At 59.5% G+C, this 16,176-nt stretch overlaps 2 protein-coding genes across 2 annotated transcripts in view; both read left to right on the top strand.

Annotated features, from left to right (window-relative positions):
• Positions 1-2,187, top strand: part of Crybb3 (crystallin, beta B3) — a 3,532-nt gene extending 1,345 nt beyond the window's left edge. The window contains exons 3-5 of the mRNA XM_013014496.1: positions 336-468; positions 853-995; positions 2,015-2,187. Coding sequence (XP_012869950.1) covers positions 336-468; positions 853-995; positions 2,015-2,180 — 442 coding nt within the window. The 3' untranslated portion in view covers positions 2,181-2,187. The remainder of the gene's footprint in view (positions 1-335; positions 469-852; positions 996-2,014) is intronic.
• A 7,479-nt stretch (positions 2,188-9,666) lies between these two features.
• Positions 9,667-16,176, top strand: part of Crybb2 (crystallin, beta B2) — an 8,635-nt gene continuing 2,125 nt past the window's right edge. The window contains exons 1-4 of the mRNA XM_013014497.1: positions 9,667-9,739; positions 12,630-12,748; positions 14,802-14,934; positions 16,005-16,147. Coding sequence (XP_012869951.1) covers positions 9,686-9,739; positions 12,630-12,748; positions 14,802-14,934; positions 16,005-16,147 — 449 coding nt within the window. The 5' untranslated portion in view covers positions 9,667-9,685. The remainder of the gene's footprint in view (positions 9,740-12,629; positions 12,749-14,801; positions 14,935-16,004; positions 16,148-16,176) is intronic.

The raw sequence follows: 16,176 nt of genomic DNA, 5'->3' as shown, positions 1-16,176 counted from the left end.
CACTTGAGCCACAGCACCACTTCTGGCTTTTTTCTTTTTGCTTATGTGGTGCTGAGGAATCGAACCCAGGGCCTCATGCATGCGAGGCAAGCACTGTACCACTGAGCCACCTTCCCAGCCCTCCACGAGACTCTTATCTGCAGTACACTACTCAGAAAAATCTGGCAGTGGCGCTGCAGCTCAAGTAGTAGAGTGCTAGTCTGGGGAACAAAAAGACTCAGGGACGGCGCCCAGGCCCTGAGTTCAAACCCCAGGACTGGCAAAAAAAGGGGGGAGGGTGGGGTCTCCCCTTAGGCCTGGTCCCCTACGCCCAGCCGCTGCCTGTCCCCCGGCAGGTGGCTGGCGTTCGAGCGCAGGGCCTTCCGCGGGGAGCAGTTTGTCCTGGAGAAGGGAGATTACCCGCGCTGGGACGCCTGGTCCAACAGCCACCGCAGCGACAGCCTGCTGTCCCTCCGGCCGCTGAGCATCGTAAGTCCCACCCCAGGGGTCCCTACCCCTCCCCGTGGGGCCCCCATCCCCCAGTTCAAGCCCCACGACCCACCAAAAACAACACAAAACAAATCACACACCGGAAGCCACACAGCCAGGCCCGGGCCAGCCCTCCATCCCCTTAGAGAGCAATGGGATGGGCCGGGAAACCAATCATTTACAACATCATGGTCTTCTGCCGCCTGCTCTGGGCCTCAGTTTCCCTCTCTGTGTTGAGACCCGGAGGCCCCTTCCCTCTTATTGTGGCTCTGAGATTCCCGGTGCGCCTGCTCTCAGGGTGTCTCCTGGGACCCCCCCTTCCCTCCTGCAGTGGGTTTGGGGGTGACCCAGCCCTTCTTCCCCGGGATCTGATCTCGCCCCCAGGACAGCCCGGATCACAAGCTGCACCTGTTCGAGAACCCAGCGTTCAGTGGCCGCAAGATGGAGATAGTGGATGATGACGTGCCCAGCCTGTGGGCTCACGGCTTCCAGGACCGCGTGGCCAGTATCCGCGTCATCAATGGGACGTAAGGGACCCCGTCCCCACGTGTTCCCCCGCCCCAGCCTCCTTCCTGCCAGCCACACTCTCCATTCAACAGAATGTTGCATGTTGGACAAGTAGGGTGGTGCACACCTGTCATCCTGGGCCTTGGGAAGCTGAGGCAGGAGAATCACTAGTCGCAGGCCAGTTTAGATGACAGAGCCAGAGCGTGTGGAGGGTAGCCCAGTGGTAGATTGCTTCCTTAGCATGTGAGAAGCCCTGGGGGTCAATCCCCGGCACTTTGAGAACAACAAAGCCCCCACTTGGCAGGGTCTGTGACCCACGGTCCCGTGGAGATCGACAGCTATCAATCACCTGAGCAGGACACAGGACAGGCTGCCACCACCCTCCTTCGAGGCGTGATGTCTCCTAGGGTCACGTTGCTGGGCGTGGTTCCTGGGCCGGCCACCTGGGGCTGGGCCCTGGTCATCTGCTCAGTAACTCTGTCCTGTGGGCCTGGTGTTGGGGCTGGATGAGGCAATGTGTTCCAGGCTTACTGTGATCGGGGTAGTTGTGTGGACACCCCGGGGTTCTGAGAACCCCAAGGGGAGCTTGATTCAGCCTAGGGGTGGAGGTGGAGAAAGAGACAAGAAAACTGCATTAGGCAGCATGGAAAGGGCCAGGTGTCGGTGGCTCACGCCTGTCACCCTAGCTACTCAGGAGGCTGCGACCTGAGGATCGCGGTTCAAAGCCAGCCCCGGGGCAGAAAAGTCCACACGCTTCTTATGTCCAATGAACTACTCAGAAAAATCCAGAAGTGGTGCAATGGCTCAAGTTGGTAGAGCGCTAGCCTTGAGCATTAAGACTCTCGGGGACAGCGCCCAGGCCCTGAGTTCAAGCCCCAGGACCAGCAAAACGAAACAAAACCAGAGGATGGAAAGGAAAAGGCAGCAGGGAGGTGGTGGAAGGGATGCGTGTTCTCGGCAGAAGGAACAGAATCCCAGGGCTCAGAGGCACCGTGTCTGGGGGCGCTGGGGGCTAACCCCGTGCGGCCTCCCCCGGCAGGTGGGTCGGCTACGAGTTCCCCGGCTACCGCGGGCGGCAGTACGTGCTGGAGCGGGGCGAGCTGCGCCACTGGAACGAGTGGGAGGCCGGCCAGCCGCAGCTGCAGTCCGTGCGCCGCATCCGGGACCAGAAGTGGCACAAGCGGGGCTGCTTCCTCAGCAGCTGAGCCCGGGCCGAACTGCACCACACCGCACGGAGCCGCGGGCCGCCCGGGCCGGGCCCCGCCCACCTCCTCCCCGCCCAGAACCTGCTCAATAAAGCCTGGGGTCCCACCCCCCCTGCCATGCCGCTCTGTCTCTTCTCCTGGGCCGGGCTGGAGGGTCCGGAGACCCCCCCAAGCACACGTGGAGAGGGCCGGGTGGACGCCGGGGAGCGGTTCTCAGCAAGGCTCGTGCGTCTCCCGCCATGACTGTCTGTAGCGTTGTCTCCCTCCACCGGAACGTCTGTGCCTCCGCTCCTGACCCACACATCGGTCTGTCCGTCATCTAGCCAGCCCTCCCTCTACTCATCTGTCCACCATCCACCATCTGTCCATCATCCACCATCTGTCCATCATCCACTCATCTGTCCACCATCCACCATCTGCCCATCATCCATCCATCTGTCCACCATCCACCATCTGTCCATCATCCATCCATCTGTCCACCATCCACCATCTGTCCATCATTCACTCATCTGTCCACCATCCACCATCTGTCCATCATCCATCCATCTGTCCACCATCCACTCATCTGTCCACCATCCACCATCTGTCCATCATCCATCCATCTGTCCACCATCCACCATCTGTCCATCATTCACTCATCTGTCCACACCATCTGTCCATCATCCATCCATCTGTCCACCATCCACTCATCTGTCCACCATCCACCATCTGTCCATCATCCATCCATCTGTCCACCATCCACCATCCATCCACTTACTCATCTATCCACCCATCCATCCATCATCCATCCACCTGTCTGTCCACCGTCCACCATCCGTTAATCCTGCTCCCCGCACCCCTCCCCCCATGCACCTGTCTTCCTCTCCTGGATCTCTGTCGTCACCAACACTGCTGGGCGCCATGTCCGCGGTGGGTGTCTGTCCAAGGCCTTGGGCCCAGAGTACTAGGACCTGGCCTTTGGGTGGGGGTGAGGGAGAAGCGCGAACACATAGGTTTGGACCAAGTAGGTTTGAAAGTCCCCAGTGCTGAGGAAGAGCAGCAGTTGCGGGGTGTGCTGGTGACATTTGGCGCAAGACACGATGGAGGGGGAGAACATTCCAGAACATTCCAGAAAGAGCCGGTGGAAGCCTGAGACAGGACGGTGCCTGGGTGGTGGGGAGATGACCCGGGACCCGACGGGTCTGGGATGGAGTGAGGGGGAGGCTGGGGGCCGGGGTGGAGGCCGGTCCCACCCCATCCCCGGCCTCTGCGGAGCCTCTGCGTCCCGTGGGGCGGTGGGGGCGGGGGGGGGACACCGTGGGGGCCTGACTGACAGCGGCTGAGGGCTGACTTTTCCAGCCCATTCAGGGACCTCCGTCTGCCTACCGGTTCGAGCCCAGCCGCGTGTGTTGCGGCCTTGATCTCCCTCGGAGCCCCCGTCAGCCCCCCCCGGGTCCCTCCGGTGGCGGCGGGTGCGGGGGGCACGGGAGACCCCCAGGGAACAGGACACCTCAGCGACTACCTCCAGCAGGGAAGCTGACTCGCACCCACTTGGCTGTGTGCTTCGGTGGGCCGGGCGGCCCCGGGTGGGTTTGGATGGACTGCGGTCGCCCAGCTGTGAGGTGGGAGAGGCCCTCAGCGGGGGTGCGTCCCGCGGGCCCTTCTCCCGGCCGGGCAGGAGGCCTTCCACACTGTGGTGTCAGTGCCGGTAATGGGCGAACCTGTGTTCACCCGCGCCTGGTCTCCGTGCACAGCCCCCAGGCCCGGGCCAGGCAGTGTGGCTGGAGGAGGCTCGATGGGGGGCTGATGCAGGGAGGTGGCCTCCCCCCCCCCGGCCAGGGGCAGTGCTAGGGCTGGAGCTGGGCTGATTCTAGATGTGGGGCTCAGCGGGACCCCCAAATCTAGGACAACTCAGGGTGGCCAGTGGTGCACACGTGCCCCCGCCAAAGCCTCCAACCCCCATGACCTGCCAGCGAGGCCTCAGAGAGGGCAAACCAAGCTCTGGGGTCACACAGCCAAGGGCTCCAAGGGCCAGCTCGATGGCGTGCTGCCTGGTACCCCCGCCCCCCCGCGGGGGTCAGAGGCTGGGGGCTGGGGGAGGCCTCGATCCATGCTGGAAAAGCCCTGGAGGCCATTCCGTGCCCTTCCCCCGCAGCGATGGCGCGGTGTCCTCCCCGCTGCCGGGCCTCGCCTCTCCTGGGTGCATCGGCCCAGCTCTGCTGCGTAACAAACAGTCCCAGGCTGGCTCACTTCGTGTTTCTTCTCCCTCTGCTGCCGAGCTCCTCTCCCAGTGCCGCTCCGCGAGGCCGCCCCGCAGTCTCCCCACAGCTCGCTCCCCAGCCTGGGATCAAACCCAGGGAAGACCCAGCGCCTCCCTTTCCCGGACCCCTACCACCCACCCTCCCGGATCCCAAATGACTCAGCCTCCTGGGAGACCCGGGACCGGAGCCTCCCGCTTCGCCTCTGCCTTATCATGGATTCAGCCTGCCCAGCCTGCTCTGTGCACCGAGCCTGGCGCGCTCCGGAGCAGCCCCCGGCTCTGCTTCACCCAGCTCGTTGTTTAAACAAGCCAATGGCTCAGGTCACGCTAAAAGCCAAGGGCTTGGAGATCTGAAGAACCCACAGCCCGGTCTGGCGAGGCACGCCTCTAACACCAGCCAGCAGTCAAGGCCTGGCTGGACAGAGGAAAGAAAGACGATGTATGGTGAATGTGTGTGAGGGTGGATGAATGAACAGATGAGTGAATAAATGGATGGGTGGATGGGTGGGGGATGGATGGATGGATGGGTGGGTGGAGAGAAAGGCTCCGTTTGCTGGTCATCTCTGTCCTGACGCCTATTCTGAACTAGAGGCTGCAAAAGAAAAATACCAGGCCAGGAGTTACTCTGGAGGCTGAGATCTGAGGATTGTGGTTTGAAGCCATCCCAGGCAGGAAAGTCCATGAGTCTCTTATCTCCAGCAAAATGGCTGGAAGTGGAGCTGTGGCTCAAGAGGTAGAGCACAAGCCTTGAGGTGGAAAAGTTCAGGGAGAGCGCCCAGGCCCTGAGTCTAAGCTCTAGGATCGACACACACAAAGAAAGCTGGAAGGAAGGGAGGAAGAAAGGGAGGGGAGGAAGGAGGGGAGAGATGGAGAGACAGAAGGCCTAGCCCCGTGTTTCTGGCCATGTGGCGGGTGAATGAGTCAGCTGTGGCTGTGGAGCCTCCCGGGGTTGGGGCTCCTGTATTGGGGCCACAGAGCAGCAGGTTTCCCAAAGAATCCCCCTTGAGAGTTTTTGTCTCCATGCTCTGGAATACCTGGACCCTCCCAGGCGGAAGGAAGAGGAGTCTTCCGTCCTGGGGAGGGGAGGAAACCGAGGCGGGGGAAGGGCTGGGGTGAAACCCATGCTTTTCACCACTCTGGCTGGGAGCTTCCCTCCTCTAGCGGCCGCCAATAGGCAGAATGGTAGCCCAGTACGCTCCTTTCCACAGCTTCGCGTGCTCCCTTCCCAGCAACACCAGGCCCATGTAGTAAAGGCAGTAAATAATCAGCCTCCAGCCCCCTCTACCTTGGGATGGCACTGCTCTGGGACGGCTACCCCCATCTAAAGCAGCAAGAGCCCCTTAGAGTGACCTTCAGGTTGGGGTAGCTGCAAGCTCCTTACTACTAGGTGGGCGGCAGCCATGAATCCTAGTCCACCATGGTGAAGCCCCTGGCCTTCAAGTCCACACCAGGGCCTCCGCCTCCTAAACCTCCTAGATAGACCGCCTCAGACAATAGCCAGCACTACCTCTCCCTGCCCCTTTCCCCGCAATAAACCTTTTCTTTGTGCTGTGTACTTGGATGTCTGCGTGGTTTTCTGGAACAGTCTAATTCACTCTAACGTGGATCATCCCCCATTGTTCTTGGGGGCCCACGTCACTGTCTCCCACAAAACCTTGGCACGGGGCAGCCAGGTGATCACATGACTTCCAATTCCCTCCCTCTTAACAGCCGAGTAATATTCCACTCTGCGTACGAGTTCTGTGTACCCGTTCATCCGGCAAGGGCTGCTCACGCCTCCTCCGCCTGTCCACTCATGTGACCGGGGCCCTGGAATGTGGGCCCGCACGCCTTCCTGCCTTCTGTTCTTCGGGGCAGCGTGGGTGGGGTTCCTGGGTCCTGCAGTCTTCCCGTGTGTGGTCTGGGCAGCTGCCATATTTCGCCCCCTCCCTCCCCAGATTTCTGTTGTGGTGTATTGTCATCATCTAGAACAGGACACAGCTCTTAGGATGTGTCGGTCCTGGGATCTGCAGACCCCACCTGCTGGTGGAGCAAAGGAAAATCGAGGGCGACCGGGGCCCAGAGAGAAGGAACGCGGGTGCGCACGTGAATGTGAGGTACACGTGTGTGTGTCCGTGCGTGCTGTGTGCATGCGCGTGTGGACGGGGTGGGGGTGGAAAGCAGGTATCTACAATCCTAGGTTTCCAAACCCAGCATAGCTCCTGACCTTGGCCTCAAGGTGAAGCGAAGGCCTGGTCTGCAGAGGCGTGGGGGGGGGGGAACAGGAAGTGCCCACCAGTGCAGTGTGGTGGGAGGGGGGACAGGAAGTGCCCACCAGTGCAGTGTGGTGGGAGGGGGGACAGGAAGTGCCCACCAGTGCAGTGCAGTGGGGGAGGGACAGGAAGTGCCCACCAGCACAGTGGGAAGAGCTCCCGGAAGTTTCTCCAGACCTCTGTGTCCAGGATCCCAGGGGCCCTGAAGAAGTCCGCTTTCTTCAGCGGGCCTCCCGGGCCCTGCCTGCATGCCCGGGACCCTGCCCACCGTGGCTCTGGGCTTTGCAAGCCACATCAAAGCAATGCGACCTGCTTTGGGAGAGTCTCTGACCGCACAGAACCAGCTCCCCAGCTCTCCTCCACGCTGTGTTTCTGGGCTAACTTCTCTCCCTGGATGGGCCAGGCGGGGGGCCATCTCCTGCCTAACCCTGACCCCTAGAACACAGCTTGCACAGACTGCAAGTTCAAGAGGTATTATTTATTGTATGGGTAGATAGATGGATGGATAGGTGGATGGATGGACAGACAAGCAGGTGAATGGATGGGTGGGTGGAGACAGCCAGTGGATAGATGTATGGACACTGAGTGGATGGATGAATGAGTGGGTGGGTATGTGGATGGGGAATGAGTGGATGGGCATGTGGGTAGACATGTGGGTAAATATATGGATGGATAGACCGGTGGGTGGATGGATGGATGGGTGGACAGGTGGGTGGGTGGATGGATGGATAGGTGAATATTTGCACAGATGGATGGATGGATGGATGGACAAGTGAACAGATGGACATGATGGCTGGTCAGATGGGTGAGTGGATGGGTGGATGGACAGGTGGGTGGAAGGATGGATAGATGAATAGATGGACAGATAGGTGGACAGGTGGGTAGACAGGAGTGAATGGATGCATGGATGGGTGGACGGATGGGTGGATGGATGGGTAGGTGGGTGGATGGATGGATGGGTGGGTGGATGGATGGGTGGATGGATGGATGGGTGGATGGATGGATGGGTGGGTAGATGGATGAATGGGTGGATGGATGGGTGAGTGGATGGATGGATGGGTGGGTGGATGGATGGGTGGGTGGGTGGATGGATGGATAGTGGATGGATGGATGGGTGGGTGGATGGATGGATGGATGGGTGGGTGGATGGATGGATGGATGGATGTGGATGGATGGATGGGTGGGTGGATGGATGGATGGATGGATGGGTGGGTGGGTGGATGGGTGGATGGATGGATGGGTGGGTGGATGGATGGATAGTGGATGGATAGATGGGTGAGTGGATGGGTGGATGGGTGGGTGGATGGATGGATAGTGGATGGATAGATGGGTGAGTGGATGGGTGGATGGGTGGGTGGATGGATGGATAGTGGATGGACGGTCAGGGGTGGGTGGACTCATGTGTTTTGCATGGGCAGGCGGAGGGATAAATGTGGGGCTCTGCCGGATGCCCATCGTCTGTACGCAGAGCCCGAGATGCCTTTTGTCCTCCATGCCCGGGGGTGCGGTGACCGGGCCTGTGAACCTGGCACGGCCCTGTCCTGGCAGCCGGAGGGCTGATGCATGCAAAGCGGGCATCTCCTTGACCATCCGCATGACCGCCCTGGCGCGGCCGGGTCTGACAGCTAATGACATTATTGTGTGGAGACAATGGCCGCGGGCATTTGCTGACCGCGCTTGGATGCGGAGCTAATCCCGCATTCTCGCCCTGCACTCGGCGGGCACGCAGCGATCCCCGTCTTGGCACGGGCGCCGCTGGGGAAGGTATAAAGGCCACCTCCTGCCGCCGGGCTCCAGGGCACTCCCGGGGCTGGTGTTCGGGTACGCGGGTAAGCGCCCCTCCGCCCTCCTTCCCTCCCCTTCCCGGGGCCCGCCTGCCTGTCGCCTAGAGGCCAGCTTGGGCAGAGACTTCAGGGCTGGCCCTGCCTGTCCTTCTCTGTGTGTCCTCACTCCTCTGCGATCATGGGGTATGGGGGGCCCTGGGCGAACGGCCTGGGGACCCCCTTATGAATATAAAGCCCTTGGCCAACACCCGCGTTCTCCTGGCCAGTGTGCGGGCAAATCCACGGAAGGTCTGGCGAGCCTGCCCTCGGCGTTGATGGCTCCTGGGGCCGCGCCGTCAGTGCCCCCACTCCCCGCCCCAGATGCCCCCTCTGTGGGCAGTCTTGGGGAACCGCGGGTCTCGGGGGGCAGGTGGTTCGGTGCCACTGTGCTCTGCCACGTAGCCGTGTTGAGCAGGGGTGGGGGTGCTGCGCCTCGGCCCCTCGGCCCTGCGCACAGATCCTCTGAGGCGCCGCTGCAGCCCTGTGTGCAGATGCATCACTGAGGCCCAGGGAGGAAGGAAGGGAGCCGGGGCCGCCCAAGGTGGCAGGATCGGTGCCCGCGCTGGACAATGGAGCTTTGCCAACTTGAGCTTGAGGACCCCCCACTCCGGCTGTGTGTGTGTGAGAGAGAGACAGAGACAGAGACAGAGAGGGGTGGGCTGGGACCCAGCACCCCACAGCTCCGAAGGCGGGATTCTGGGATGGACCAGCTGACCAGCTCCCAAGCCGTTGAACTGATTTTCTTCTTTCTGGGGGTGGGCTGGGTGTGTGTGTGGGAGCCCTGGATTGATGGAGGAGTCCCCGTCCCCACCTGCCCCGGCTGGCCTTCCATCCTGTCTCGGGTCTGGGTGTTGGGGAGACAGGCAAAGGCGCAGAGGGGAGGAATGGGTGGGGGAACAAGAGGCAGGGGTTCATTGTGGGCGGGGCGGGGTGTGTCCCCGCGGGCTCTGCCTCTCCTCAGCAAGTGGGGGGCCAGGACCTCACCTGGGGCTCTAGTTGAGCCCCGCACTATTGGGGAACCCCACTCCCCGTCTGCCCCGTGCCAGTCTGGTCAGTCAGGAGGGAAGCCAAGGTTTGCAGGCAGCAGCTGCCTCCGAACGCCGTGTTCCAGGATGAGCTGGGAGCAGCGGGGTCCCCCGGGGTCCCACAGTTCTTGTGTTTTCCAGGTGACACCTGCACGGATACCCCACCATGGCTGCAGACCATCAGACCCAGGCGGGCAAGCCGCAGCCCCTCAACCCCAAGGTACTGGGGGGGGAGGGGACGAGCAATCCTCCTACAGACTCGGTTTCCCTTCTGCCAGTACCCCTATCACCCCTTTTCCTCTCTGGGCCTCAGTCTCCCTGATCTGTGCACTGGGCTTGGTTCTACGTCCCTGTTGGAGATGGAGGTTAGCATGCAATATTCAGACCCAGTCCTGCTGTGTGACCCAGGGCCAGTCACTTGACCTCTCTGGGCCCTGGTTCCTGCCTCTGTCAGACTGACAGGCAGGGTGGCTGTGAAGAGGTGGAGAGATCAGGCTGAGCCTACACCTGGCCTGCCTTCAGTGCCCGTCAGCCAGTGCCCGCCGAGAGCCCCCTCCTGAGGTGGGGCAGATCCTGGTGACCCCAGGCCCCTGCCAGCTGCCCCCCCACTGTCTCTCTGTCATTCTGCTCCAGAGTGGGGTGGGGGAAGGGTCCCACGAGGACCCCCCCCGCCTTCCCCTCCCCCCCCCGTGTCTGCCTCCATGCCTGACCTGGCTGGGCAGAGCTGGTCCAGCCCCCGCCTGCTCTGTCTGTCCTTTGGGTTCTGTGTGCTCAGAGGACAGAGAGACAATAAGCAAACAAATACCAGGAGTGAGAAGTCTTCACAGGGTAAGAGTCTCCCCAGAGCCAACAGGGAGGGGGTAGGGTTGGGTGGTGGGGAGGGGTCCCAGGCCCTCCGAGGAGATGACATGTGCACAGAGACCTGCCTGGAGATGTGAGGGGAATTGGAGGTAGAGGTCAATGAGAATCCTGGTAAGGGTGGGGGAGCAGCAGGTGCAAAGGCCCCGGGGTTGCTAGTGAGCATGGGTGGATTTCAGGAACAGCGCGAACAGGCTCTAAACTCATTTAAAGCTGCGAGCTTAATCGATGCTTTCCAGAAGTCACATCACCAAAATAAAAAAAAGGGAAGAAAACCAACACAGGTGAAATGAATTTTCACCTAATACTTTGTTCACAGTCACAAGCCGACTGTGAGCCTTTAATGGACAATTAACCTAAGAATTCCCCCTTCACACGACGTCTAAGGAAAGTAGATGTGGATTTTTCTGCTTACAGAACATCTTAACGTGGGCTGGCTTCCCGTGCTCACCAGCCACGTGGGCCTGGTTGGTCGTACCATATTCGAAGCTGCAGGCTTAGAAGATTCAGCCGCATGGCAGGGGCTGGTGGCTCATGCCTGTAATCCCAGCCACTCAGGAGGCTGAGATCTGAGGACCCTAGAAAGGTCTGAGAAAGGTCTCTCATCTTGGATGAGCCAGCAAAAAGCTGGGCTGAAGGTGTGGCTCGGTGGTAGAGTGCCCGCCACAGAGCTAGCAAGCCTTGAGCAAAATGCAAGGCCCTGAGTTCAAACCTCGGTGGCACCAAAAAAAACCAAACCAAAATGCCTGGACAGTGTGGAAGATTCTAGATCCGTCCTCATGGTCCTCAGAGGCAAATGCTGGGCTGGCTGAACTTCCTCAGGGCCAGCACCTCCCAGGCCAGGAGCACCACAAACAAAAGCCCCCAGATGCTTCCAGATTGTTCTCTAAGGCCGGAAGACGGGCTCCATCTTCCGCCTAGCGGATGGGAGAAGTGAGGCCCAGAGGAGTCAAGTTCTTCCTAGGGTTGCACAGCAGGTGGAGGCGGCCGGCCACCGGCGCCCCTCTCCTGACCCCATCGGCGGCCAGGTCAGCGAGCACCAGAGCTGGACTGACTGACTGCCGGCCTGGAATGCAGGCCGCTCTCTCTGCTTCCTTTGTTCTGCTAATCTGGGGCTTGGGCAGGCCCAGCTGCCTCAGTGGCTGGGTGCTGTGCCCCCTCCCCCAGCCCGGGGCCCTGCGCTCTCTTCTCTATGCAGAGGCCATGCTGGGGAGGTAGGGGGCAGCCCTGGCCCCTGCTTCCCACGGGCCCCTCCAGTCAGCACTTGGCTGGGAGTCCTCGGTGACTCTCTTGCTTCCTTTTGTTTTGTGTGGGGAGCCGTTCTGTTTCTCTGGAGGATCCCGGGGAGTCATGTTCCTAGTAGGTCGCCCGGTGCAGTGCGGTGGCTCTGGCCTGTCATCCCGGCTACACGGGAGGCTGAGATCCAAGCATCGCAGTGCAAAGCCAGCCTGGGTAGGAAAGCTTGTGAGACTCCGATCTCCAATGAACCACCAGGAAGCTGGAAGCAGAGCTGTGGCTCACGCGGTACAGTGCTAGCCTTGAACAAAAGAGCCATGCAAGGAGTACAGGATTCTGAGTTCAGGCCCCAGACTGGCATGCACAGACACACACACTCACACACACACACACACACACACACACATCTCAACCAAGGGCTGGGCAAGGTGCTATGTGTCTATCATCCCCAGCAACATGAGGACGCACCCGGAGGAGGATGGCAGCTCAGGCCACCTGGGCCTGGGCACAGACTGAGGACATGACTGGGTAATAACCAATGCTGTATGGTGTGGCTCAAGCAGTAGAGCACATAGAAGAAAGAGAAGAAGGAGGAGGAGGAGGAGGAGAGGGAGAGGGAGGAGAAAAGAAGGGAAGGAAAGAAAGAGGGAAGGAAGGAAGGAGGGAAGGAAGGAAGGAAGGAGGGAAGGAAGGAAGGAAGGAGGGAAGGAAGGAAGGAAGGAGGGAAGGAAGGAAGGAAGGAAGGAAGGAAGGAAGGAAGGAAGGAAGAGGAGGCAGTAGAGGACTCCCCCGGAGGGGTGGGGCTTAGAGGAAGGGCTCAGGTGTGCGCAGTTGTGCGCAGGTGCGTGTGTGATTCTACCAGGCCAGCTCTGGTGGGGGAAACGCTGTCTGCAGGCCCTCGGGCTCAGTGGCCCCCACGAGTGCCCTGCAAGCCGCTTCTGTTTTCTGCCTTAGAGCTGGAAGGTTGTGGTGACATCTCCCTCCCCTCCCCTCACCGTCCCCCCTTCCCGTTGCAGATCATCGTGTTTGAGCAGGAGAACTTCCAGGGCCACTCGCACGAGCTCAGCGGGCCCTGCCCCAACCTGAAGGACACGGGCGTGGAGAAGGCGGGCTCCGTCCTGGTGCAGGCCGGACCGTGTGTACAGGGCTGGGGGGCTGGGGGCGGATGTTCCCTCTCTGAGCCCCTAGATGCCTGACTTAGGGGGTCAGGATGTGGGGGGTCTGGCGGCCTTCGGAAAGCACTGATGCTTTGGGAGCAAACAGCACTGGGTTCGAATCTCAGCCGCGCACTTGGGGGTGGAGGGGTGTCCCTGAGAGGAGGGGAGTTATTAGGCCTTTTTATTTCGGGGGGGGGAAACTGTTGCCCCTTGTGGGGTGTGCTTCCCAGACACTTCCTGGATGTTTCTAGAACGGCCATTGGATGTGTCTCAAATGGCCGGACTCTGGCTGTGGGCTTGCCTCTCCCCGGGAGGTTCACAGCCAGAAGCCCCAGCTTGGAGCCCCCCACGTCTCCGACCCAAGCCCTCACAGATTTCAGGGCACATCGGGGGCTCAGGTCTGTGAGGGAGGGGGTGTGTGAGCGCAGCCCCCATCTTCTGTGGGATCCTCAGGAATGGGGGGGACCCAGGACCCCCAACAGCTGAGGAATGCTGGGGTCCAGGCTGACCCGCACCTCGCCTTGAGGTCCAGGGGAACTTGCTGAGGACAGGGTCCCATGGGTGTAGCCTGGGAGATGGGGGGACCCCCAAGGGAAATGCCCCAGTGGTAGGGGGCACCCCAGGCCCCCCTTTCTGGACAAATGAAGTCTTGCTCATTGGAGTGCTGTTACCTGAGTTTTTCTTATCTTTCAGTCATTTTTAAAATATTTTATTTTTGTCAGTCACGGGGCTTGAACTCAGGGCCTGGGCGCCGTCCCTGAGCTCTTCAGCTCAAGGCGAGCTCTCTACCACTTGAGCCACAGCGCCACTTCTGGTTTTCTGCTGGTTTATTGAAGAGTCTTGCAGACTTTCCTTCCCTGGGCTGGCTTCAAACTGCGACCCTCAGATCTCAGCCTCCGGAGTAGCTGGGATCACAGGCGTGAGCCATTAGAGCCCGCTGTCTGCTTTAGTTATCTTTTAACATTTTGGTGGCTGTATTTCTCCAACATGATTTACTCGAGGTGTTTTGGTGTGTGTGGTGGGTTTGGGGGCGGTTCTCATGGAGCTCATACTGGCTGAACGAATGCTCTGCTCCAGACGTCCCCAAACTCTCAGATTTTCCACACCTTTCTTTCTGAAAATATAAATCTTAAAATTTTAAGATCAGTATCTCTCTTTGCTTTGACTTGGGTTTGTTTTTTCATTTGTTTGTCTTTGGCCCATGGCCTCAGACATGGGATCTTCCTGCTTCAGCCTCCTGAGAGGCATGACTAAAGCAAATAACCATTGTTTATTGTTCAAAGTTAATATGTGAAATTAAGGATTTAGAGCACACACACAGATGCCAACTTTACCATTTAAAAGTACTCATGGTGATGATTTTGGAGTAAACATTGCCTTTTTACTATGTATATAGTTAGAATTTCTTTTAAGCCCAAAATTGCCAGATGCTGGTGGCTCACGCCTGTCATTCTAGCTACTCAGGAGGCTCACGGTTCAAAGCCAGCCCGGGCAGGAAACTCCATGAGACTCTTATCACCAATAAACCACCAGAAAAGCTGATAGTGGCGCTGTGGCTCAAGTGGTAGAGCGCCAGACCTGAGCAAAACAGCTGAGGGACGGCGGCCAGGCCCTGAGTTCAAGCCCTAAGACCGGCATGATAAACAATCAGCTCGTGGTATGGGTGAGGTTTTGTAGAAAGTTCGAGAACTCTGCAGGGGGGGCCGGGGTGCGGCTGGGAGCCTGGGCTTGGTGGGGATTGGCTGGTGTTGCCGATTCCACCAGTTCCACCAGTCCCACCGATTCAGTTTTGTTTTGTGTTCTAAGGCTGGCTCTGAGCCTGGCCGTGCTGTGCGCGTAGGGGAAGGGCGTGAGTAGACATCGGTGAGCGGCAGTTTGTAGACCCTGTCCTTATGGGCTCTGGGTTGATGGCATCCAGGCCCCAGGTTCTGGATAACAATAATGGGGCTTCTCCTTGCTTGGCAATGCAGAGGTTGGGCCCTGCCCGTGCGGATGCCTGACCCGTGCCCCCTCTCCCCTCCCCCTCGGCAGCTGGGTGGGCTACGAGCAGGCCAACTGCAAGGGCGAGCAGTTCGTGTTTGAGAAGGGCGAGTACCCCCGCTGGGACTCCTGGACCAGCAGCCGGAGGACCGACTCCCTCAGCTCCCTGAGGCCCATCAAAGTGGTAAGCTCACTGCTTCCCCTCCCCTTGGGCACCTCGGGGCCAGGTATGGGGGCGGGGGGCGCCTGGCTGACCTTACCGTGTCCTCCAAGGGAAACTCCGCAAGGTGGGCCTCCCCAGCCTCCATCCGGCGCTGGCTCCCTTCACTGGGATGGAGCAATCCTGTCACAAAGCAGCTGCTCCACAAACAGCCATGGGAATATTAAAACATAGGCTGGGGGCCAGTGCCTCACACCTATAATCCCAGCTACTCAGGAGACTGAGATCTGAGGATCAGGGTTCAAAGCCAGCCCAGGGGTGCATGAGACTCCTATCTCTAACCACCAAAAAGCCCGAAATAGAGCTCAAGTGGTAGAGGGTCAGCCTTGGGTAAAACAGCTCAGGCACAGGCCCTGAGTTCAAGCCCCAGGACCAACACACACATACACACACACACACACACACACAGACAGAGTAATCTGGGTGTTCCACACCAGGTATGGAACTTCCAAAACCTCTTCCCTCCTGATTCTTTTTCTTTAAAATTTAAATTGTTATTATCAAGGTGATGTATACAGGGGCTACAGTTATGTAAGTCAGGCAAAGAGCACATTTCACCTCTTCCTTCCTTCTCTCCCAGATTTTCCCTCCCACCCCCACCACAAGTTGTATAGGATCCAGTGAGTACCACAGCTGCATTTGTTGACCCTTTGTCCCTTCATTTTGGTCCTGATTCTTACTAGAGTGTGAGGTGTTGAGGAGCAAAGGCCCAGCAGTGCCCCGCTATTCTCTACCAACCATCCTTCTAAGCCCGGCCAGCCCCCGCTCGGCCTGTGGAAGGCTGGTCCCATTGGCCTTGGCACACACCCAGGGCAGGGATCCCGCCTGACTGGCCCTTCTGCTCTCAGCTGTGTGACGGTGGCCAAGGCTCTTTACCTCTCTGAGCCCCCATTGGCTCATAAAAGTCGCTGAGAGCCTGCAATGACTAAAGAGCCATATCTGGGGAGCATGAGGGTGGAGAGTGCCGCGGCTGCCACTTAGAAAAGGGGAAGGGAACCCCCTCTTCACCTGTCGCCACCCCCTCCTCCCTCCAGGACAGCCAGGAGCACAAGATCACTCTGTACGAGAACCCCAACTTCACGGGGAAGAAGATGGAGATCGTGGATGACGACGTGCCCAGTTTCCACGCGCACGGCTACCAGGAGAAGGTGTCGTCGGTGCGCGTGCAGAGTGGCACGTGAGTGCTCCCCCTCCCGACCCCCAGCG

Source organism: Dipodomys ordii, unplaced genomic scaffold (assembly GCF_000151885.1).
Source record: "Dipodomys ordii isolate 6190 unplaced genomic scaffold, Dord_2.0 Scaffold23, whole genome shotgun sequence".
In the NCBI taxonomy this organism is placed as follows: Eukaryota; Metazoa; Chordata; class Mammalia; order Rodentia; family Heteromyidae; genus Dipodomys; species Dipodomys ordii.
This window is presented reverse-complemented; position numbering and strand designations above follow the sequence as displayed.